Here is a 24,774-nt window from a genome sequence, read left to right as displayed (position 1 = left end):
AGCAAAGTCTTCATGGCAACTTTGACATGAAGGATCTTGGTGATACAAATCACATTCTTGGCATGCGAATACTTAAAGATAGGTCAAAAGGATTACTCTATCTATCTCAGCAAGAATATATCTCCAAGGTCTTACAGTGTTTCAATATGAAGGGGGGGAAAATAATTGGGGTTCCATTGCCTCCATATGTGAAACTCAGTGCAGAGGACAGCCCTACATCTCATGATGAGAAGGCTAAAATGGCCAAGATACCATATGCTTCAGTTATTAGCAGTTTGATGTATGCTAGGGTTGCTACACGTCCTAACATTGCCTTTGCAGTGGGAGTGGTTAGCAGATACATGGCAAACCCTGGTAAAAGGCATTGGGAAGCAATGAAAGGAATTATGAGATACCTCAAAGGCACAAAGGAGTTGTGCATCTTCTTTAGAAAGTAGAAGGCATCTGTCATTGGCTTTACGGATGTAGACTATGTTGGTCATGCGGATTGCAAAAAGTCCACTTCTAGATATGTGTTTACCTTCACAAGAGGAGCAATCTCTTGGATCTCCAGGCTACAAAAGTGTGTTGCATTGTCTACTACAGAGGCAGAGTATGTGGCTGCCACTGAGGCATGCAAGGAGGCTTTATGGCTTTCACGTCTGGTGGGAGAGCTCGGCATTACAGAGTTACCTATTCTCCATTGTGATAGTCAGAGTGCTATCATGCTAGCACGGAATCCCGTCTTTCATGCAAAGATGAAGCACATACAGGTGAAGTACCACTTCATTAGAGATGTACTTGACAGCAAGAGCATTGAGCTTGTCAAAGTGCATACAGATGATAATCCTGCAGACCTTCTCACGAAGGGTCTTCCAACAGAGCAGTTTGCTCATTGCCGACAGATGATGGGAGTTGGATAGATATATGTATTTCATATTTGTACATACCTAGACTTAGCTGATTCTTTTCTCCTCTTAAGGCACATTGCCTTTAGGTGGGAGGTTGTTGGGAATAAAGGCCCTCGTGCCTTTTAAATATGCTTGGGTGTGAACACACCCTTAGCACTTGTACTTTCATATATATATATCTATCTAAAAACCTAAAGAGGTACACTCTCGATTGTACCCACAAGTCGTGCTCACTCTCACTCTCAACTCTGCACTCTCTCTCTGTCTCTCCGCTACTAGCAACCACTATATCTCTCGATCTCCGCGCCCTCTGAGCTCAACACAAATTTCAATGAATGGCCTGGCATCTAAATTCCCTGACAATTACACAAATTTCAGGTGTGCTAAATTCAGAACGATGCCTTCACCAATTGGCATGGGTCCCGAGGTGACTATCAAACCCTAATTTCTGCAAAACTTTAGGGTTTATAATAGAGATCTCTCTACTGTCCACCAAATTTGACTGAGATCTGCTCAAAATGGTTGAGAAATGCTGAGATCTCCTAAGAATGGATTGGAGAAGGTGAGAGAAAGCAAAGATGAGAGAGAAATCTAATTTTCTTCGCGAGAAAACCTTAAATTTTGCTTGTTGCCTGCTCCAGCCTGCATTTAATGCAATCACCTACTGCCAAGCACCTCCAAATACTGTCACCTGATCAACAATGCTATTGCCAACCCCTGGAAGGCAACTCCCTACTGTCCCCTGCCTATTGAGGCCCCCAGATGGTTGTCTTCGACAGCAAATTATTGTTCCCTGATTAGAAAATGAAACAACAGGTCTGTCTCTCTCTCTCACAAGCTCATAAGGCATCACAGTCACAACATTGGCCACTGTTGTCCAACCATGCCACGTGCCCCAAACCATGCTGAAAATTTTCAGCTAGCATAAACAATCCACAATTGTTGCTAGAAACCCATTGGATACCTCGATAGCTCATGTATCTCAATTGTTCTCACTTTCAACTATAGAAAAGCATTAATTCAACATAAAGCATGGCTGAAACTATCAATGGTATTTACTAACATTCTGTTGTCCATGGAACCAACTGTAAACCATTGAAAAATGAGCATAATGTGATCATAAACTGATCACTAGCTGATCTGAGAGCTGATCACAAACTACTGCAAATGTGACCCCAAACTGATCACAAACTCATTGCAAAAACTGACAGCAATCAATTTAAAAACTAATGCAAAATTGATCCCCAAAGTGACCATAAATGGTTCTCAAACTGATCAAAAATTGAGTTGAAGCTGATCAGAATTTTTGTCTCAAAATTGAGGCGAAATTCATGCCAAACTGATCACAACCTAATGCAAAAGTATGGTTCCAGTGCCCGGGTGAAACTCATACTCATCTGAATACATCTCGCAGTGATAACTAGTATACTAAGTAGTGACCTCATGGCAAACATATTGTTAGCACAGTACCTTGGATACATGCTAAATACATCCGAGATCCACTACATACAAGAGCTGTCCATAACTGGAGGAGTGGAAGTGCTACCTCCCCCTTGAGCATCAGGCAATACTCCGAACCCCTACTTTGCTGAACCTAACAGAGCTCGAACTAAAGTGAGCTCTAACTGAAAGGCATTTATGTAAAGCTGCAACAACTGAGGATGGTTTGTCAAGTCATCCTCTTCCACCCATTTGGCATCCATTGGTGAATAATTCTGAAATTTCACCAAGTATCTCTTGGAAACTTTACCTTTGACATTTCTTTCCTTATGTGCCAAAATCTACTGGGGTATCAGAATCTCATCCAGCTCCTCAACCTCAAGCTGACTTTCAGATAACATATCCTCTAGCACATCACCATAAAAAGAGCTTGACAAGCTGACATAAAAGGCATTGTGTATCCTATAATGTGGAGGTAGTTTCGGCCAATACGCCACATTGCTGATCTTTTTTAACACCTAGAAGAGCCCATAGTATCTCATACTCAACTTCAAATACAATCCTTCTCTTCCTTTCATCTTTTTCAGCCTTGCCTTTTCAAAACACAGCAATACATAATCGCCCTCTGCAAACTATAAAAAAGCACGTCTACGGCGATCAACAACCCTCCTTTTCTTTTCTTGCGATCTCTAAAGTACATATTTTTATGGTAACTTCTTGCCACCCTTAACCACCTCAAATGGAGCTTTTTCAGTGGAACTATGCACTATGTTGTTGTAAGCAAATTCAACCAGGGGAAAATATTGCTCCCACTATGTCTTGTGGTCCGAAACATAGCACCTTGAAAGATCTAACATTATGGAATTTGCTTCCTCAAACTCACCTTCTGTTTGCGGATGAAAAAATGATGAGAATTTCAGCGTGATATCTATATTCTCAAACAACCCTTTCAAAATAAACTGGTCACCCGAGGGTCTCGATCACTAACGATCAACTCTAGCGTATCATGATACTTAAAGATGTGATGCAAAAACAATCGTACCATATAATCAGCCTTTATTTTCTTCCTCATGTAGACAGTGCATGAATTATAGCCAAGAGCTCTTTCTCATAGACCTGCAAATTCTTTTCTATACCGTGGAAAACAACTCTCATAAGCCACAACTCAACCATCCTTGAAGTCATCTTTTCCTTCAACTTTTCAAATGCTGAAATTTCCACTACTATCCATCTAAATGGCACATCTTTCTTATGCAAAGCATGCAATGGAGATGCAATTTCAGCAAACCTGCGTACATACTTCCTGTAGTAAGAACATAAACCCAAGAAGCTGTGGATTTCATGCACATTTCTCAAAGGTGGCCATGATCATATTACCTCAACCTTCGCAAAGTCCATGTGAATACTATCAACCAATATAATATGTCCCAAAAAGTGGATTTCATACAAGAAGAAATCACTTTTCTTGTCATTGATAACCAGCCTATGCTCACACAATTCATTGAAGGCAATGTCCAAGTGTCTTCTATGCTCTGCCTCGTTCTTTGAATAGACAATCATGTCATCAAAGAAAGTACCCGCAAATCCTTCATGTAGCCTGAAGATGCGATCCATCATCCAATTAAAAGTGGCAGGAGCATTCATAAGTCCAAAAGGCATAACAAGAAACTCATACAATCCAAAAGATGTCCTAAAAGCTGACTTAGACACATCTTCCAGTCTAATGCATATCTGATGATGCCCACTTTTCAAATCTATACAGCTAAATATGGCTGCCCCTTGCAATCTATCCATAACATCACCGACCCAAGGAATGGAAAAGCGATTATTTATTGTGATCTTATTCAAAGCACAATAATCAATGCACATTCGCAATGAACTATCCTTTTTTTGCACCAAAAGCACTAGAGAACAAAAGGGAGATGAGTTGGGCTGAATCTGCCCTTTTTCTAACAGCTCATTCACCTGGCTCATAATCTCCTATTGAGATGTACTGACTCTATATGATGGCTTATTAGGTGGGCTAATTCTAGAGATAAGATCTATGCCATGATCTTCCGGCTTTTCAGGAGGTAGCTGCCCTGGAAGTGACTAAGAGAATCAATCGGCATACATTTTCAAAAATGATATATGATCCTTCTATAACTTAGACATGTTCCCAACATTCTCACTATCATCTTTATCCTTAGTAAAAACCAAGTACACTGAAATACGATTTTTCATTACTTTAGAAATGGCAGCTGCAAATACAACAGGGATAGATTCACCTTTCAACTTTACATCAAGTGTGAGAATCTTTCCCTTATGCTGAATAGTGATCTTTTTTGCACAAGAATCAATCACAGTATGCATACGGCAACACCATGGCATACCAAGCAATACATCACAACCCTCAAGTGGAGCAATGAAGAACTCTTCGTTGCTTACATATCCTTGTATATGCAACCGAAGCTTTCCAATGAGCGGTGTGACAGGCTCTACATGGCCTTTACATGCCATTCCAACTTCCCCCATACGTCCCATCTCATCCTCTCTCTGATGCCTCTAATTTTGCCCCATGCTCTGCACAACTTAGTAGCATCATCATTGGGTTGATCACGAACAACATCAAGCACCAATTCCACTAATGTTTTCGGCTTCTTTCCTTTAGAATCTCCCTGATTTTCTAATTTTCCACCTTGCTGTCTATTGGGACGATCCCTTGTAATGTGACCCTCCTCTTCACAAATAAAACATTTATTTGCAACCATCAATTCCCTACGTTGTGCCAAGGTTTTCGAGCCCTTTCTTTGCTGTTTTGGTCTCTTTTCAGGTTGATTTTCAGATCCACCCCTTTTCTTAGCCTTAAACAACTTTTTATTTGGCTTCTCCCCACTCTCTAGAAAGCCTATGAGCTGAGACATGCTAGACACTCTAGATTTAATACAAAAATCCCTAATTCCTTTGGGCATCCCACAAACATATTTTGACACTTGCTCATGAAGGGGTGCGAGGCAATAAGAAGTAATAGGCAGCAATGCGTTCCCAAACTTCTTATTATATTGCTTCAAATTCTTACATTTCTTAGCATCCAGCTTATTCCAAACTGTCATAATGTTTACCTTAAAGATACTTGTCAATCGATTCAAATACAAACATTTGCTTGAATTGTACCCACGTTAACGGTGCTCTACCTTGCATCAAAAGAATGGGCCACCACTATAATGCATTCCCTTTCAAGAAAGTGGCTGCCTTTTGAATCTTTGAGGACTCAATGAAGTTTCCCCCTGAATAGGCTACATCAAATTGTTGAATGAAAGTCAAAGCTTTCAGCCTATCTTGTGTACCACTAAAGGACTCAAACTTCATTACTTTTCCATCTTCATCGTAGTCTTTTGCTGCCCCTTTGGGTGTTAAGTTGTGATACACTGGTTACTGCACAAAGGGTGCATTTGCTGAATTTACATCAGAACCAACTTCAAACGGAGCATTTGCATAACCAGCATTCATTCCTTCAGCCCCATAAGCATTCAGGGATACAGATGCATTACCAAACATGCTACTTTGTGCCCCAGGCATCAAGCCAATACTGCCATACATAGGGTTTTACACATTTCCAGCCATACCCGAATACATTGGGCCTTGCACACCATGCATTGGCTGCTGCCGCATACCATAGGAATTTATGTCATACATTCCTGTATGCGGTCCCTATTCAACCATAGCATGAAAAATTGTGCTTTCACCAAAGTATCTTGGCTGCCCTATCATAGCATGCACGCCCAGTTGTTCAAAATCCATTGGATTTGCACTTCCATGATGGCCTTGCATTTGTATTCCTTGCCCCGTAGATACCAATTGTTTTGTTTCATTTGCATCTCTGGGAGCTTCAAATGAAGGCTTTGGCATTACGTTCGGTGCATCTTGCTATCCCAAAGGTGTAGAAGATGTCTTCTTCTTCTTGCCCTTGCTATCCTTTTTCGGAGCATTCAAAAATCGGGTAAACTGAGGATCCTTTGCCAAATCAGCAAAGAGATTTACTACTGTCCTCATCCAATTCTTGAACTGGTCATCAAATTCCTCTTCACCTTGCTAGTCATTAGCCTCATTATGCCTTAAAGGTCTTGCATCTTGCCCAATAGCAACATTTTCAGCTTGCTATCATGGTCTGAGCCTTATCCAAGGTCAAGCATTGCATTTCCTTCACTCCCATGTGAATGTTCATACTGAGAGGCATCATCACTGCTTGAGTCCATCTCGTTGTATGAAGTTATATTGTTGTAATTTCTCAGCTGAGAGTAAAAATTAGCACTACCACAAAGTTTTGGCTTACAATCATGTTCCTCGGGCCTGCCAAATCAAGGGATTGAGTGGTATCCTGGCAAGGGAACCATGAAACCAACCTTTCTTCTTGGACAAGATGGTAATTTCCTGATTAAGCACTTAATTATGGCAATTAGCAAATGACCATAACTTAAATTGCACAAAATACCTTAATAATCTCGAACATTGGACACCTTGTTGGCCCCAATAGCAACACCTCTTTCGGTATTTCTTTAAATTGATTACTAATGGAATGAGTACAAACTAAGATTCACAATCTCCTTTGCTATTCCAAAAGCCCCTTTTCTGTAGCAACAATTAGCAATCAATTCGGGCCCATTGCCCCTTGATTTCTCACCCAGGACTTGCACAAATGGAACAACCAATTGGCCAAATGCTTCCCCAAATTTCAATGAATGGGCTGGCATCTAAATTCCCTTACAATTACACAAATTTCAGGTGCTGAATTCAATGAACAATGCCTTCACTTTCACCTATTGGTACGCGTCCCGAGGTGGCTGTCAAACCCAATTTCTGCAAAACTTTAGGATTTACAATAGAGATCTCTCTACTGTCCACCAAATTCGATTGAGATCTACTCAAAATGGTTAAGAAATGCTGAGATCTTCTAAGAATAGGTTGGAGAAGGTGAGAGAGAAATCTAATTTTCTTCACAAGAAAACCCTAAATTTTGCTTACTGCCTGCTTCAACTTGCATTTAATGCAATCACCTATTGCCAAGCACTTCCAAATGCTATCACCTGATCAGCAATGCTATTGCTAGCCCTTGGAAGGTGACTCCCTACTGTCCCCTACCTGTCGAGGCCTCCAGATTGTAGAAGACAGCAAATTGTTGTTCTTTGATTAGAAAATGGAACAACAGCTCTCTCTCTCTCTCTCTCTCTCTCTCTCTCTCTCTCTCTCTCTCTCTCTCTCTCCAAGCTGTAAACTAACTAGATGACTGAGACTCGATCCCCCCCAAAAACGTTTTCTCAGTTTGCATGGGCATTTTTGCCAAGTGGCAACCTTCTAAACCCGTTTTTCAGTATTATCCAGCTATTTAATTACTTTTCAAAATTAATTAATCCTGAAAATTAATTTCAACCCTTTTGACTCTGCCCAAAATTAAATGTGCCCATCCATAACTAAATTGGCTAGGCCATTTGCAACCTAGAGTGGTCCCCGACCTCTATTGACCCTTAGATTGGCATTAATTAATTAATTAATGCTAGTCACTAGTGTCACCACAAACACTTATTAGCCAAATAAATGTCCTAGGGTCAAAGCTAACACCAATTGATCCCCAAAGCACAGCTAGCATAACTTGTCATAACTTTTTTCTTTGACACCCACTACATCCTCAGGGTCCTTGGCCTGTTACCATGAAATAAATGCCATATACATCACATGTGCTAAATAGCCTTGCTCATTTGATTAATAACTTAATCAAATATTATCAATAAGATTAAAACATCTCGAAATTTCACATCCTCATGACAACTTCTATCCAAAATACTACTTGTCACAATTCAAAATATCCAATAATTGTTGGAATTTCGAGCATTTTTTAGTGCATGAGAAAAATTCAAGGATGACAAGAACAGAGGACTTCCCAAAGCAAGTGTAAGAAGCTAAAAGACACTTCATGAGAGATGTTATTTCTACTTAAAAACAAAATGGTTGAAATTGTTAAAAGATAGATTAAGTACTCCATGCATGTCAACATGCGCATAGGGCTGCTTCAAAAAAATTCCCCTTGAATGTCACAATGAAGTTCCTTTTTCTACTCCCTCAAATGATATACCCTCTTTGAGCCTAATCCTATGCATGCTTGTATTAACATTTATCTAGTGCACTCAAACATTGTAAGTCCTTTGATATAAGCCCCAGAGCTTATGTTTGGAAAAGTGGTAATGCTTTTAATTCATGGAGATCTTTATCTCTTTTACGCCCAGATTGTTTTACCTGAAGCATGTTGGGAGAAATAAATGGTTACAATTTTATGAGATTTGATAAAAACTTTCAATATAATTATGTTTCTCACTGAGCAGCACCTTTTAACAGGGACCATAAAAACACAAAATGAATGATCAGCCATGCATGCAAGAATGTCCAGATTTAGTGTACCTGCAAGCCTTTGTATTTGATAAGTTCCTTCAAACGGTCTACAACAAAGAGAAACCCTTCGGAATCAATAAACCCTAGATCTCCTGTATGCAGCCATCCCTCAGAGTCAATTGTTGCTGCTGTCTCTCCAGGCCTTCCAAAGTACCCTGAAGTTTTACAGAAAAAGCAAATGTCACGGAAGTGACCAAATATTACCAGCACACAAAATTTGTAGATCATTTAGATGCCTTTCACTCACCTCCTTTCCAAATTGACACATAAAAGGGTACGATCATGAGACCATGGAGGATTTTCACATAGCTTTAAGATCACATCAAATAATGTAGAAACAACGGTAAGAGACATTTCTTGGAAAGGCTACCATGAAGGAAGAATGGGGTTGCCTACTTGAAGAGTTGCACACACAGAGATCTTGCTAGCTTGGTAGGGGGTCTATTGGCTTATCAGGGGGCCTGCTTGCTCAAGACTTACACCAGAAACTCCAATTTTCTTCCTTCCTCCCCCATTGTTTAACTTTGATCCCAATGGTCCTTTGTCATCTATCTTTCTCAGGGGAGGGTTTGTCCTTTTGGCATACATATGAGCAAAAGCACTAGTGAGGACCCACTGAAGTGCTAACCTGTCACACTGCATCCTGCTTCTTTACCTTTTTTCTTGTGCACATCTGTCCAACCAGGCTCTTCCTCAAATGATGTCAACAGTAGTTGTTTACCTTTATCCAAATTCTGCTCAACAAGATGAGAATCCATGCCAGAAGCATCATAAACCATATCTACATCCCTATTTAAATCCAGGTGGGTTCCATTTTATTGGGGTATTCAACCATAAAGTGACCCAATTGCCCACAAGAAAAGCAATGACCCATGCATACCAATAGAATTAATACCCAGCCAGTTATGTCTTTTCCGTGGTCTCCCAAAGCATACACAGCCGATTTTAGTTGGCTGCTCGAAGATTCAGAGGTACAAAGACCTTGCCTATGGCAGCCATGGCATCATTTAATAAGGACCAACAAACCATTGGGCAGCCCTCTACATCTACCAAATAGGACATTCCTCCAGGGTGAAGATCTTCCCAAGATAAGGTCAGATTGTGTTCCACATATTCTCCCAAAAGAGTATTAGCAAAGTCTAGAAAATGCTCCCAATCCAACTCTTGAGAGTTCTCCAGCTAGCTAGCAGCCTGAGCATATGAACACACTAGAGATCTTTGAGAATACATCGTGAACTTCCGGAGGAGCCTGAGAAGGCGGACCATCAGCTCCCTGCATGAGATCATCTACATCATGCTTGCTACACTCGACAACCAGCTATAATTCCATGCACTGCACCATTTCTTCGTCCACTTCTGAATTAGGGCCCACAGCCTCCACTGCCTGGTCAATGAACGCCATATCAAGACCAGCCATAGTCTTGTAAGAAGCAATGATCATACAGATCTGCCCGGACTGACTGTATTATAGAAGCTGTTCTTAAGTCACAGCAGCCTGTACCCAGCTGTTTTCACAGACAGTTCCCCACAATCAGCTACCTGAAAATTTACACTGCTCTACCCACGCTGCCACATTTGTAGGTCTACCTGTCTCAGTCCATCATCCAGGGTCACGTGAGCAGGTGTGCTGCGTTACAGCTCTGCCCGTCAAGCCCTAAAGTCATGCCTACCTGCCCTACCCTTTCCTCACAACAATCTGCACGTCTAACATGCACCTGCCTGCTGCCCTGAAAATACCTGCAGGTCAGATGCATCCACCTGCCCTGCCCGTTCCTGACACAGGAGACAAATACCGAGACGCCTCAGCCATGCAGAGATACACCTCCTTAGAGGACAAACATCTCATTGATGGAGAGTTTTCCTTTTTCTACTTTCACTTTTAGATCATTGACATGTTTCCCTTTTATAGGACACTATTTCATTTTTTCAGTCTTATAGGCATGTTTTTCATCTTTTCTTGTTCCAGATGAGAAACACACCATCATTGTATGTATTGCTTTGGTCTCATAGGCCACATTGGTCTTTTAGAGACGTTAATATACTCTCTCTCTCTCTCTCTCTCTCTCTCTCTCTCTCTCTCTCTCTAGCACTGAGGTCATGGCTATGCAGTGATCAGGTCATGGCTATGTAGTGATGTTGTGGCTCTCCCTCCAAGTCGCGGCTATGTAGTGAGGTCATTGCTATGTGGGTCGTGGCTATGTAATGAGATCTTGGCTATGCTGTGATCCAGGTCGTGGCTATGCAGGCAACAGTGACTGCTGTGATGCACATTGCCAACTGACTCTAATTATTCCAATCTTAAACGACATTACTAAGACACAGCAGTAAACAGTGTGACCATAACCTTGGCTTAAGCTCGACTATTGTAATACAGCAGTGAGCATTGCATGCCGTAATTGACCAATAATTGTGAATGAGTTAGTAGTAGTAGGGAATCATATGTTTATATATATGGATGAACCAGTGTCACCAGGAAAACAAGATAATATCCCAATGGAAGAGCAACCCTTCCAAAACCCAACATAACTCTCCAGAGACGCAGACGTGATGCACTCACACCCCCAAACATCAAAAGATGCTCTAAGGTCGCAATACTATTGAAGATAACGTGCAGGGGGGGCTTGGATGATTCCGATTTCTTACAAGAGCTACAATTAAAGAAATGTATGCAGCATACGAGGGAGATACCATTGCCTCTTCCATGAGGGCTTTAGACCTCTACAAAATCTCATGGAGTATGAGGATCAATTTTTCCTCTTGGAGCTCCAGAGATGCTGCATAGCACTGCCACCAGACAAGAGACAAGCTTTCCTAGAGGAACCCAAGGACAAAGCAATGACAGACTTCTTCCACAAATCAAATTCCACAAAAACTACTAGTTCAGCAAACAAATTAATCCTGCCAAACTACACCTACCCCATGCGGCAAAGTCACACTAGACGGGGCCATTGCACTTTGCTGAGCACGGCAACCCCGACCACCTGGTCAATGACTAAGGGGCCCCTACTATAGTCAGATCAAAGCCATCATTGCAAGGCATAGGAGACTCACCCCTCGCGAGTTGACACATCAAGTAGAGTGGTCTTGGACCACATCATACTTGGGATCATGTACTGACCTTAGAGAGGAGCTATTGTAGCTAGATATCTTGTGCATACAGTTTTTAGACTCAGAGATCATTAGATGTTAGCCTTATGTTAGGATGCATTTTTCTTTTTCATGATAAGATGACATTGGACATGTATTTTGGTATTCTCTCGTAGGCCACATTGGCCTTTTGCAAAGGTTAATCTCTCTAAAACAAGCACAAGCGGAGGTGGGTGAAAACTCCAAATGGATCGAAGTGGCAAAGACGATGCCAACAAAGAAGGAAGAGCTTGTGAATGTGGCACTTGAAGAGGAGGAGAGAAGGAAAATTAGAGCCTTGTACGTCCGAGTGGTCGGTTGGAAAGAGGGGGACAGCCCTCTAGAAGATGCCAAGAGCATATGTGAAAAAATGGGAGTGGAGGACCTCTCCAAGATGGAAAACACATGGCGTGTAGAAAGAAGAAAAAGAAAGAAATATATATTACCTACATAAGGCCAATGTGGCCTATAAGACAAAATCCAGAGTACATCCATGTCTAATGTCATCTCATCAGTAAGGTAAAGATAACATTACAAGTAAGTCGGTGGCCTATGAAACAATACTGAAAATAACTATACGATGGAACTATACTAGGGTTGAACCATGTGTAGTGTTGTTCCATCGATAGAAAAGAAAAAGGAAAGGAAAGGAGAACCAGATCTGATAGAACCATGTACAAAAGTGTGGTGGAGACTATGGGTTGTAGCTGATCTCAACATCTGCACATGATCTCAGCTATGATGCAGTCCCTAGCTGCTTCATTGATATGCCTGATGGTGAGTCTTGTGACTCCACAGTGTGGCCTATAAGGTGTCTGGCGGGGTGGCTCTGTCTCTGCTAGGCTGGTAGTGTCAATAGGGTCAGCTCTGTAGAAGAAGTCTATCACTGCTATCTATGTGTGTCCCTCTAGGTGAGCTGTTCTCCTGTCTCGTAGTAGTGCAATTCGGCGCCTCTCAAGCTCCAGCAGGAAAAGACCTAGGCATCTCTGGTCCTTGTACTCCATGATGCGACGAAGGGCCAATCCATCACGGAAGAGGCAGTGGTACCGTCCTCGTATGTCATAGTATACTATGCATCTGCATATGTAGTGCTCCTCTGTCTCAGGCTCTCGACCACAAAACTGGCAAGTCCTATCCTCTGCCAGGGTATTTGTCCATCTGCATGTCTCCATCTGAAGCCTATGTGGGGAGGTGCGAATCTGTCCAATAGCAACCCATATGCTATGGGAGAGATGATTGTCCATATATGCTGGCCGAATAGTGAAATCATCATCAGAGAGACACAAGAAATGACTCCTATAGAACTCCATCCTCGATCCTAGAGGGAGCGGTGGATGGATCCATGTCCTTTTGCTGTCTCAACCCTCAAGATATCAGCTCTGATCACCTGGTTCAACTCTGATCGGCTGAGAGAAAGTCTAGGGTAGTCAAGGCTATAATCCAAAGGTGAAAGACGGGATCAAAATCCAAACCATGTAGGCTCGTCCAAATAGCCATCTATGAAAAACAAACAGTTCTTCTCGCCTCCTGCCTGCTAGTTGTCTAGATGAGGTTAGTACCAATCTAGAGTATCTACGGCGTGGAAGTTTCCATAGTCTGTGCAAAAAGGTCACTGCCCTGAAGAGTGCCTCCGTAACTATAGGTGTTGCCCTTAGCTCTGTTCTGACAATGGGATGTGGGGTGGAGGGCTTACTCCTAATCATGTGTGCTATCATCATGATCAATGGCCTTTCCATGCTATCCCAACCATCATAATAATCCCTCTCTACGCCAATCTAATCAGTGAGTGGGCTAAGACACCTGTGGTACAAACTGCAACCCCATACCTCTGCTCCATATAGTAATGTAGGTATGACTATGGTGTCAAACAACCAGAGTTTGGTGCGGGGCTCCTAGAGCTGTATGTCAGCACATTGACTCTTGAGTGCCCCTAGTGCTGCGTATCCACGTGTCAGAAGTGCCTCTAATGCCCCTCTCAACGAAAAACGTGGGCCAGAGAACATGACTCCCAAATAGACATATTTCCTCACATGCTCCAATATGTCTCCCCCAAATGTGAACTAGTACATAGATCTAGTCACCCATGCTGCCAAAGTATTAAAAACCATGGTTTTGGACTTCCCAAGGTTCACTGTGAGGTTTTTATCTCTACAGAAGATGTGCAAAGCATCTAGATGGCACTACAATCCCTCCAATGAATCTAAAATGAGAACAATATCATCTGCATACAGTAATATTGGTATCAACACCCCTGCCAGGTTGGCTCCAAATCCTCCTCCTCGCTCTATGTAATCAGACATTTCATCTATGTATAGACCAAACAATGTGGGTGAAAGTGGACATCCTTGTTTCACTCCTATGGTACTGTCAATCCTCTCTGATAGCCCCCCAGGTGCTCGTACATGACCTGTCACTGCCTCATATAATGCATAGATACCCCATCGTATACCTCTGGTACTCCAATGTCCTGCAATCTCTGCATGATGAGTGTACGAGGCATTGTATCAAAAGCTTTGCGAATGTCTACAAAGAAACTATAAATCCTCTTGTCTCAGGCTGCTCGACCCTCCTCAATAATGGCTCTAAGTATGAGTATACGATCCAGCGTGGTATATCCTCGTCCAAAACTTGCCTGTCCTTGTGCTCTCTTGCCTTGCATTTCAGCCCACTCACTGAGTTCATGATCCAATATAGATCCATATATCATTTGTCTACATTATCCATCTCTCACACACTATGTGTAAAGCCACTCAGCTTGTACTTTGTACTGTCAAATCAGAGCAATTTTGTGATTCCTGCAAATTTCCAGGGTTTCCCTAACCCCTCGCTAAATTTTTGCAAGCCCAGTAATCTTTTACGAGCCCAAATGCCTTCACACTTTTTACAATCGCTGCAAAAATACAAATTGCAGCCCTAGTCATACATTACTGCATACTCCAGGACATGATCAAAAATCAAAGTCAATGCATCATTGCCTAGTCCACAAGCCAGTGCATCAATACATTCACCCAGGTCTGCATTCATGTCATTCTAAGTACGTTCGTGTCATATCAATCTGATTACGTCTGCAATCTCAATACATTGGCATCTGGGTCTGTGTCAGTACAATGCTGTGTTAGTACATTACTGCATACAGTACGCCTGCGTCAATGCATTCAGTACATCTCTGCATCACTATAGTGCTAACGACAGGTCTATCTCACGCCAAGTACATTCCTGCTCACAACAGGTCTACCTTACACCAGAGAGGCGTCTCTTGGAGGATGGACTTAACAGTCCAGTCACTCACGATAGCCACGTCCGTCACGCCTGGCACACGGCAAGTCACGTCACGCCAGGTACACGTCCGTCATGTCAGCGTCATACAGCAGCCGTCACGCCCATCAGCATTCACCCGTCACACGCCCGTCAACATTCGCCTGTCACACCCCCGTCAGCATTCGCCCATCACACGCCCGTGAGAGAGAGAGAGAGAGAGAGAGAGAGAGAGAGAGAGAGAGAGAGATTTTGTTTCCCAAGGAGTGCTAAACATTTGTCCTACCTGCAGGTAGAACTCGATCGCAGAATTAGCATCGAGCATGTTCAAACCAGTAACAGGATAGTAGAAGTTTGCTTCCTGTAGAGAAGGATCTAGAAAAGGGCCAACCCCTTACCATCAAATTTGCTGATTTGGAATCACGGCGAGCTTCTCTCTCCAAAAGGAAAGCTTTCAAAGGAGAAAAAGTACACCTTGAGAATGATCTCACACCCGCCCATGTATCCCACCACAGGGAGTGCACACCGCAAATTATGGAGGCCCAAAAGCGAGCAAATGGGCAATATACAAAGACCGGTGCATCATTATCACAGATAGGCGCCAATGATCAGGCACGGCCTAAAAGACATACTTGGAAGTTCACTGTATGGAACTATAATGGGACCATGAGGACGGATGCAGGGCTATTCCAGGAGACCTTTACTAACAAGGACATTATCCTCTATATAGAGACACACTAGAGCCGGGGCACATACTTGCCAGTGAGAAGATATAGATGGGAGATGGCATGCCACCCTAGAGCCCGATCACAAGAGGGGACCTGTCACCAGGTGGTGATACTTTTTACAGGTGCTTTCCTTATTTACTTATATAAATATTTTTCTTTTATTTTCTTTAGTTGTTGCTTTTTACCCCCAAAGTTCTCTTGGACACCTTGGGACCTATGCCAATAAGAGAAGGCATCGTACACTGAAATCAGCACTTGAAAATTGGGGCAACATTTAGCCAGTTGGTAGTTCCATTTATGCAATTCCTGGGTGAAAATCAAGATGCAAATGGCTCCAATTGCTTGTTGATTGTTATTACAGCAAGGGGCTTTTGGAACAACAAAGGAGATTGTGGAATCTCAGCTTGTACTCATTCCATTAGCAATCAAAGTTAAAGAAATACCGAAAGGGGAGCCAGTTTTGGGGCCAACCGGGTGTCTATTGTCCAAGATTGTTAAGGTAATGCGTGCATTTCAGCTTATGCTCAATTATTAATTGCTGTAATTAAGTACTTGATCAGGTTTTACCACCCTATCCTAGAAAGAAGGCTGATTTCATGGTTCCAATGCCGAGAGATCACTCAATCCCTTGATTTGGTGGGCCCGAGGCACCTAATTGCAAGCCAAAGCTTTGTGCTAGTGCTGATTATTGCTCTCAGCTGAGAAATTACGGCAATATGTCTTTATATAGTGGGATGGAAAAGCAGTGACGATGCCTTTGACTATGAACATTCACATGGGAATGAAGGAAATGCAATGCCTAATCTTGGACAAGGCTCAGACCATGGACAGCAAGTTGAAAATGTTGCCGTTGGGCAAGATGTAGGGCCTTAATGTCAAAGTGAAGCAATGCGGAAGCGAATGACCATGACAAAGAGTGAACAGAGAGAGAAGGGGGGAGAGAGAGAGAGAGAGAGAGAGAGAGAGACACACACACACACAAAAAAAATCTGAAGTGAAGAATGCTGTATAAGGATGCAGAATTATACACGGGTGCAGAGAGAATATTTGCATATATCTCCACCTTGAGGATCTCGATCTCCGTCAGCCCCAAGAGCAATCTCCGCAATCAACAAGCTGAAATCTGTGAGAGACAATATGCCAAGACTGCTGGAAACTCAGCCTATTTATAGGCTGAAAATAATGCCAATAATTGATCAGGTCGGCGTCGGCTGCACTAAATGCAGCCGACTATTGCTGCAGTTCGACTACTGCCATGTGGCAGCCTGCTGATGTGGCGTCTGGGGAATGACTCTTAACACCCCCTCTCAAATCCTGAACAAGGCAACAGATGGAGGGATCTAGAATGTCGGTGAAGTAAAGCCCTGGGAAGTGCCTTTGTAAACAAATCGGCAAGATTGTCTTCGGTCTTATAGTATTCCATATCAATGGTCTCATCCAGAAGCTTCTCCCTGATAAAGTGGTACTGGATCTCAATGTGCTTCGTCCAGGCATGGAATATGGGATTCCAAGCCAAGGCAATGCAACTCTCATTGTCACATCGCAAAATAGTAGGATGAGTCTGGGGGCAGCCAAGCTCCTCCAACAAACGCTGAAGCTAGACAGTCTCACATCGCAAAATAGTAGGATGAGTCTGGGGGCAGCCAAGCTCCTCCAACAAACGCTGAAGCTAGACAGTCTCACATGTGGTAGAAGACGCAGCCTGATACTCTACCTCAGTCGAAGATAGGGCTACTGTGGGCTACTTCTTGCTTCTCCAAGAAATAGCACCAGCATCCAAGGTAAAACAATAACCTATAGTAGACTGCCATTGGTCCACGTCGCCAACCCAATCCGAATCACTCCAACCTGCAAGAGCAAGATCAGAAGCATCTGTACTTGCTGGATAGGAAATCCCAAGGTCAGAGGTCCCCCTCAGACATTGAAGTATCCTTTGAGTAGCCTACCAATGCACCTGCTGAGGGCACTCATGAACCCAGTCAAGAGACCTACAGCAAAACATAGATCAACTCGTGTGTTAAGGAGCCAAATCAATGATCCAATCAGCTGACGGTGGCAGGTAGCATCCGCCAAAGCAGAATCTGCCTGTGAAGTGACCTTCGAGTTCGGATCCATAGGAGTAGAAATGGACCGACAATCCTCCATCTCAAAAGTCACCAAGAGCTCCTACAATATCTCTGCTGAGAGATGGAGATCTCGTGGTCCAAAAAGAAATGGAGAAATCCTAAATCCGTCATCTCGAACTTCTGATGTAGATCTGCCTTCGTCTCTTCAACCTTCTGGGCATGATCACCTATAACAATCAAATCATCAACATACAAAACAAACAACACACGACCACCCTCTAAAGTGTGCACATAAAGCTGTGGATCGGCCCTAGAGCGCCCATATCCCAACTTGGCCTGGAGAAACAAATCAATCTTCTCGTTCCAAGCATGCGAAGCCTGCTTCAGGCCATACAATGCCTTCTTCAACCTGTAAACCTTCCCATCTGAGGAACCAAAGCCTGGAGGCTTCTCTACATAGATCTCCTCCTTCAAATCACCATTCAAGAAGGCCAACTTCAAATCCAACTGAAAGACAGGCCATCTCCTATGACTAGCCAAGGCAAGAACAGCACGAATAGTCGCCATGCGAGCAGTAAGGGCAAAAGTATCATGGAAATCAACACCTCAGTGCTGTGCAAAATCTTTAGTAACAAGGCGAGCCTTGTGCTTGTCCAAAGAGCCATCACTATGGTACTTGGTCTTGAAGACCCATTTAACACCAATCACCTTCTTGAAAGGGACAAGGCACAAGATACCAAGTGCCATTCCGCTCAATAGCATCCAACTCAATTTCCATCGCTTTCCGCCAATGATCAGACTGTAAAGCCTCCTTCATTGATGTAGGCTCTCTATCCTGCATAACATAGGACATTAAATAGTAGTTAGAGCAGACAAGCTCCATAGTATGTGCCTAGTGCCGCCATGACCTCCGCGGTCCATCCTGCGGTTGCCACTCCTCAAGGACCCCCTCAATCCCTAAGTCTCGGAGCGTGTCACGGGCCCAACGAGGAGGAGGCCAAATCTTGCCTCGGCGCTCTCTATCTACTGAAGTTTCTGGAACGTCCACCGTCAACAAAGGACCAATCAGTGAAGCCGGTGGCTGGGAAGTAGGCTCCTCATCCAAAGAAGAGTTCTCAAGAGACACAGGCTCGAGAGGAACAGTCGTTGGGACCCAGCTATCACCGAGATCTCCAAGTACAAGGTGATCCTCATCCCCCTCTGGGGCTGGAACCTCCATGAACCGAACATCACGGCTCAAATAGACATCCCGCTTAATAGGATCATACAATTAGTAGCCTTGAGATTGCAAGCTATAGCCCACAAACACCTATCTTCTAGAACTCGCTTCAAATTTGTTATGCTGTGTCTTCGAGATGTGAACATAAGCATCACACCTAAGAATCCTGAAATAAGAAACATAGAGCTTTGATCCAAAGTACGCCTCAAAAGGAGTCATAGCAACAACAATGGAAGTAGGGGAACGATTAAGGATGTGACCTGAAGTAGCCACAGTCTCAAACCATAGACACTGAGGTGTCTGACGATGCTCCATCATGGTATGGGCCATCTCGATCGCACTGCGATTCTTCCGCTCCAAAATGTCATTCTCCTGAGGGGTATTTGTATTGGCAAACTCCTCGTGTATGCCACAATCTGCACAAAACCGCGCAAACTCATTAGAAACAAATTCTCCGCCCTTATCCAATCGTAAGGTCTTTAGCTTCCGCCCCGATCAGTTCTCCTCAAAGAGCAACCAATCCTTAAAGTTGGAGAAAGCGTCTAACTTCAGCTTCAAGAAATAGGCCCATGTCATCCTGCTGTAATCATCTACAATGAGCATGAAATACAAACTCCCTCGAAGGGATTCCGTCTGCATTGGTCCACAAAGATTGGTGGAAACAAGCTCTAAGGGTGCTAAAGACCGCCTCGAAGCCTTGCTGGGAACAATATCACGAGTCTGCTTCCCACGAATGCAGGATACACAAGGCTGCTGACTCACCACAATATCTGGCAAACCTTGAACAAATTGGTCCTTAGACACCTTCCAAAGGTATTCATAATTGAGGTGACCAAACCGAGCATGCCACCGCTCAAACTGAGTTTGAGAGATAAGAAGATGAAAAGTCAAGGCAGAAGAAGACCGCAACTTGTAGACTCCATTCTCCTCATAGCCTGAAGAAATAACCGCTCTTGATCCTCAATCAAGAATCCAAAAAGAAATCACATCAGACAAGGCAGAGGGTACAAATCTTAAGCACCGAGAGAAGATGATAACCCAAAGCCGGCACATAAAGAACCTCAAATGCATGGGCACCACCACGCCCATCTAGAATAAGATGCATGTTGCCCCGTCCCTAAACAGGAATAGAAGAACTATCTCCAATAAGAATCTAACCATGAGAAGGCCGCAAATAAGTAACACCTGCTGAAGAAGGAGTCGTATGCCTAGAGGCACCACTGTCAATAATCCACTCCCGTGTAAATGGGGCCGTCAACGCAACATCAAAAGCCAACAGGGTCGAATCCTCAACCACCTCCAAATGGAGGAAAGCAGTTTATGAGAGAGTAGCCACTGCTCTAGAATCCTTTGAAGATTTCTCCTTCTCCTTCTTCTCCTTGTCGGGGCAATCCTTCTTCCAGTGACCTGTTTTGCCACAAATATGACAAGTAGACTCCTTGCCTTTGTCCTTCTTAGATTTGTCGTCCTTCTTCTTCTTTTGGTCCTTCCCCTTCTTTTGAGAGGATTGACCAACCAAAGCTTCAGATTTCGAAGCATTGGTTCCTTTCAGTTGCTCCTCTTGGTCCAAGACCATAAGAACCAACTCTTCCCACCAAAGAGTCTCAGACCACCTTGAAGCAATCAAAGAGGAACAAAAACCACTGAAGTGAGGCGATAACCATGAAAGAAGAGTTATTGTGGGTATTCAGAAGTGATCACCTTCCCTGTGTTTTGAACCTGCATCTGAAGCTGCCTTAGCTTGTTGATATGCTCCCGCATGGATGATGGCTTGTTGACACTCATAGTCCTCATTTGCACTTCCAAAGAAACTCGCTTCATGACGATCATCCGATTATACATCTGATCCAACTCCAACCATATCTCCCTAGCCATCGTCAAATGCTCTATATGAGAGATGACAACTGTAGTATATGAGAGAAATAAAAATGAGCCTCCGTATCAAGCTCCACCAAATCATAGGACCCCAATATGGCAAGTCTCATGACCCGCCAGATGTAGTAGTTCTCACCATCGAGTTTTTCATTTGAAGGAAGAGCCGATAGGACAGGCACCTTCCGGTCCACGATCGCCTGAAACTCTATCTTGGCCCCAGAAGACATCTTCACCTACAATGCCTACACAATCACAAAACAAAAAAAAGAAGTCCCCCTCTGACTATGAAAATACAGCCTGCTAGGGCTAAGGTTCACTCGGCCCATTTCTTCTTCACCTGCTGGAGGCAATGAAAATGTAAAATCTGCACTTGAAGGCCGAAAACACAACCTTCTTCCTTCTTTAACAGCAAAAACAGCAACATCTTCAGCAAATCTTCTCTTTTCTCGCACGCCCATGCTCACCTCAACCTTGTTCTAATGCGCAGCCCACCTGCTCGCACTTGAATGCTGAAAACGCAGCCTTGTGTCACGCTGAAAACTCCTCTTCAAATAGGTCAGTCCTTCAATGCTCTGATACCATATCACAGCGAAGCAATCCGGAAGCATTGAAGGACTAACCACCCTAGGTCAATCCTTCAACGCTCTGATACCATGTCAGAGCGAAGCAATGCGGAAGTAAACGACCGTGACAAAGAGTGAACAGAGACAGAAGAGAGAGAGAAACAGACAGTAAAACGCAGAAAATCTGCAGTGAAGAATGTTGTATAAGGATGCAGAATTATACATAGGTGCAAAGAGAATATCTACGTATGTCTCCACCTTGAGAATCTCGATCTCTGTCAACCCCGAGAGCAATCTCCACAGTCAGCAGGCTGAATCTGTGAGAGACAATATGCCAAGATTGTTGGAAACTCAATCTATTTATAGGCTGAAAATAATGCCAATAATTGATCAGGTCAGCTGCATTAAATGCAGCCAACTGATGCAGTCCCCGTCGACTGTTGCCACGTGGCACCTGCTAATGTAGCATTCAGGGAATGACTCTTAACACTTAAGGCATCATGAGACTAATGACCAAAAAAGTGAAGAGGAATTTGATTACCAATTTAAAAATCGGTTGAGAACAGCAGCAAATCTCTTTGCTGAATTAGCAAAGAATCCTCAGTTTACCCGATTTTTGAATGCTCCGAAGAAGGACAACAAGGGCAAGAAGAATACATCTTCTGTCAAAAGATGGAGTACCAAGAAGACAATAGGGTTGGTAGGGAGGAACACGGAGTGAACTCGGCAAACATGAAGAAGAGAAGAGAAGAGAGAAAAAAACTCTGATGAATGGAATGATGAAGTTCTGAATCATGGAGTGAATGTGATACAAGGGAACAAGGGTGTCGTAGCACAAGGAAGATGATGAAGACAGCCACAAACCACGAAACGCAATGTCCTCCTAAAGGGGTGTGAGGGTAGTAGAGAGGCTGGAGTGAAGAGGTGACAGACTGAATGAATTAGCCGTAAGGAATGAATGAGAAAGTGGCCTATAAATAGGCACAGTCAGTCTAGGATGGCGCCCCTTTTTGTAGCTGCAAACCCTAAACGCAAAACCCAGAAACGCAAAAACGCAAATTCAGGTGAAGGGTTTCTCAACACCCCCTCTCAGGCCCAAAAAGGGGAACAAGAGAAGAGTGAGATGGAGATGCAATGCCTATGCAACATGTGCCACTTGGACAGTGTCCCTTGTGGGGAAATTGTTCACTTGCCCAAGCGCCCTAGTACAAAGATGATGAAAACATGCAATGCATAGGAGGAATGTCGGACTTTGTGTGGTGCCAAGAACCATAAGGATATGCCCGTACTTGATCTCGGGAGGTGGCTCCATGCTAACCAAGTGACCAAGGCAAGAAGAGAAGAGGAGGAAGAAGATGTAGAGGATCCCTAAGATCCAAGATTTCCACCGAAAAGGGAACCTGCAGTAAAGATCAGCAGACAGAGTGAATTGGAGAACCCGAAACACAACCTCGGGAGAGAAGCCACTAGCTCTGTGCATCCATGCTGGAAGGAATACGAAGGCCTCGTCACCAAGTCACGGCTGAACCTTTGAGGTCCCGATCTAGGTGGTACCTGAAGATCCTAGGTATCAGTAGAAGAGATGACTGGTTGAAGACAGCCACCCCAAGAAAGTAGAGGATGGGTGAAGAACTTCATGTGGAGTAGGTTCCCCCTCTGAGGTGGGAGGTGGAGAGGCCCCCGCTGAAGTCGAAGAAGTAGATGCCCCCTCTGAGGGCAAAGAAATAACATCCCCCTCTAAAGTAGATAGGGAATCCAAAAACTCATGGATCACAGACTCCGAAATGTCTAAAGACGAAGAAAGTGCCGTCGATCGTACTGAAGAAGGTATCTGGAGTGCCAAAGAGCTCCCAAAGGTAGCCTCTCGAACCTGAGTAGTCGAGGGTGGGGAAGGGCGGGGCTCAAAATGAGCAAGAGGTGGGCAACAGTCGCTGTCTCTCAGTGAAGCAGACTGGGTAGAAGAAGAAGGAGTCGAGCAGCCACTGTCTCTCGAAGGAGCAGACCGACGAGAAGACGGTATCAAACAATCACTGTCTCTCGGTGGAGCGGACTGCAAAGCCCATCGTGGGAGTCACTTTACCTGAAAATAAGTGGGAGAGAATTGCCGCTGGCATTGCGACGATATCCAAGAGGTCATAGCACCAATCGATCCTCCATGTGCTCGAAAGGACTTAGTGCGCATTGAATGCATCTTATTGCCTTGAGCATAGTACTCTAATAGCCGATGCAAAACGATCTCTGTGGCCTAGAAAGGAGAGGTGGCACAAGGAGTGCCTGGTAAAAGACACGTACTCCGGAGGGGTGTGGAGCAAAGGTCAAAGTTGGCAAGCATCAGTGGTGTGTCCGGTGATGCCACAGTAGGAGTACCCAATAGTCTGGTCATCTGTTGGTAAAGAATCCATGGATACCAGTGTGCCTTGCTGAAGAAGAAAGAGGTCAGCCACCATGAACCACGAACCGCAATGTCCGCCTCAAGGGGTGTGAGGGTAGCGTGAAGCACAAACTGCAATGTCCGCCTCAAGGGGTGGGAGGGTAGTGAAAGGGCTGGAAGTGAGTTGCAAGTGGGAGGGAGGAGAATGTGACCAGCAGTAAGAGGTTGCAACCAGTAGAAAAATGCAGGTGAGGAGAGAAAGAGACTAAAAACGCAGGCAGGATAGCCTACGGGAGAGAGAAAGACTAAAAACGTAAGCAACAGGTAAGAGAGAGTAAAAATGCAGGGAGGGCAGCCTGCAGATGAGAGAAAGGCTAAAAACGTAGGCAACAGGTGAGAGAGAGACTAAAAACGCAAGAAAAAAACAGCAGCAACAGTCAATATGCTGAAATCAGCTCCGAATAGTGTGTGATAGGTTGGAAACAGGCACCAAACTGTTCTAGACAGCAATGGCCAGCTTGGACCGTGATGTCCACCGCGTTTTAGATGTGGGCAGCAAGCTGAAATACCTGAAATCTGCAAAAACGAGATTGTTTCTGAATGGAGAGTGATCAGCAAACTGTCGCTCTGTTGTAAACAGCTGCAAACTGCGGGTGGAAGGCTTGAAACATGCGCCAGATTATAGATGACAACAAGGGACAGCTGAGACTGCGATGTCCTCCGTGAAAGAGGTGTGGGCAGCAAGCTGAAAACACCAGAAACCTGCAAAAATGAGATTTTGATGCAGCCGAAGAAGAAGAGAAGTGGATGCCAAACCCGCC

The 24,774-nt window shown here is 43.8% G+C and overlaps 1 protein-coding gene across 3 annotated transcripts in view; it reads right to left on the bottom strand.

The window, feature by feature from the left end:
- The window catches only part of LOC148034723 (beta-phenylalanine coenzyme A ligase-like), a 70,748-nt gene that overhangs the window by 30,139 nt on the left and 15,835 nt on the right, over positions 1–24,774 (bottom strand). For all 3 annotated transcript variants that reach the window (XM_087679684.1, XM_087679683.1, XM_087679685.1), the window contains one exon: positions 8,760–8,905. In XM_087679684.1, coding sequence (XP_087535810.1) covers positions 8,760–8,905 — 146 coding nt within the window. The remainder of the gene's footprint in view (positions 1–8,759; positions 8,906–24,774) is intronic.

Source organism: Lygodium microphyllum, chromosome 6, assembly GCF_053477565.2.
Source record: "Lygodium microphyllum isolate KBCC chromosome 6, Lygodium_microphyllum_v1.1.10, whole genome shotgun sequence".
In the NCBI taxonomy this organism is placed as follows: Eukaryota; Viridiplantae; Streptophyta; class Polypodiopsida; order Schizaeales; family Lygodiaceae; genus Lygodium; species Lygodium microphyllum.
The sequence above is the reverse complement of the archived record's forward strand: the minus strand, read 5'-3'. Positions and strand labels throughout refer to the sequence as shown.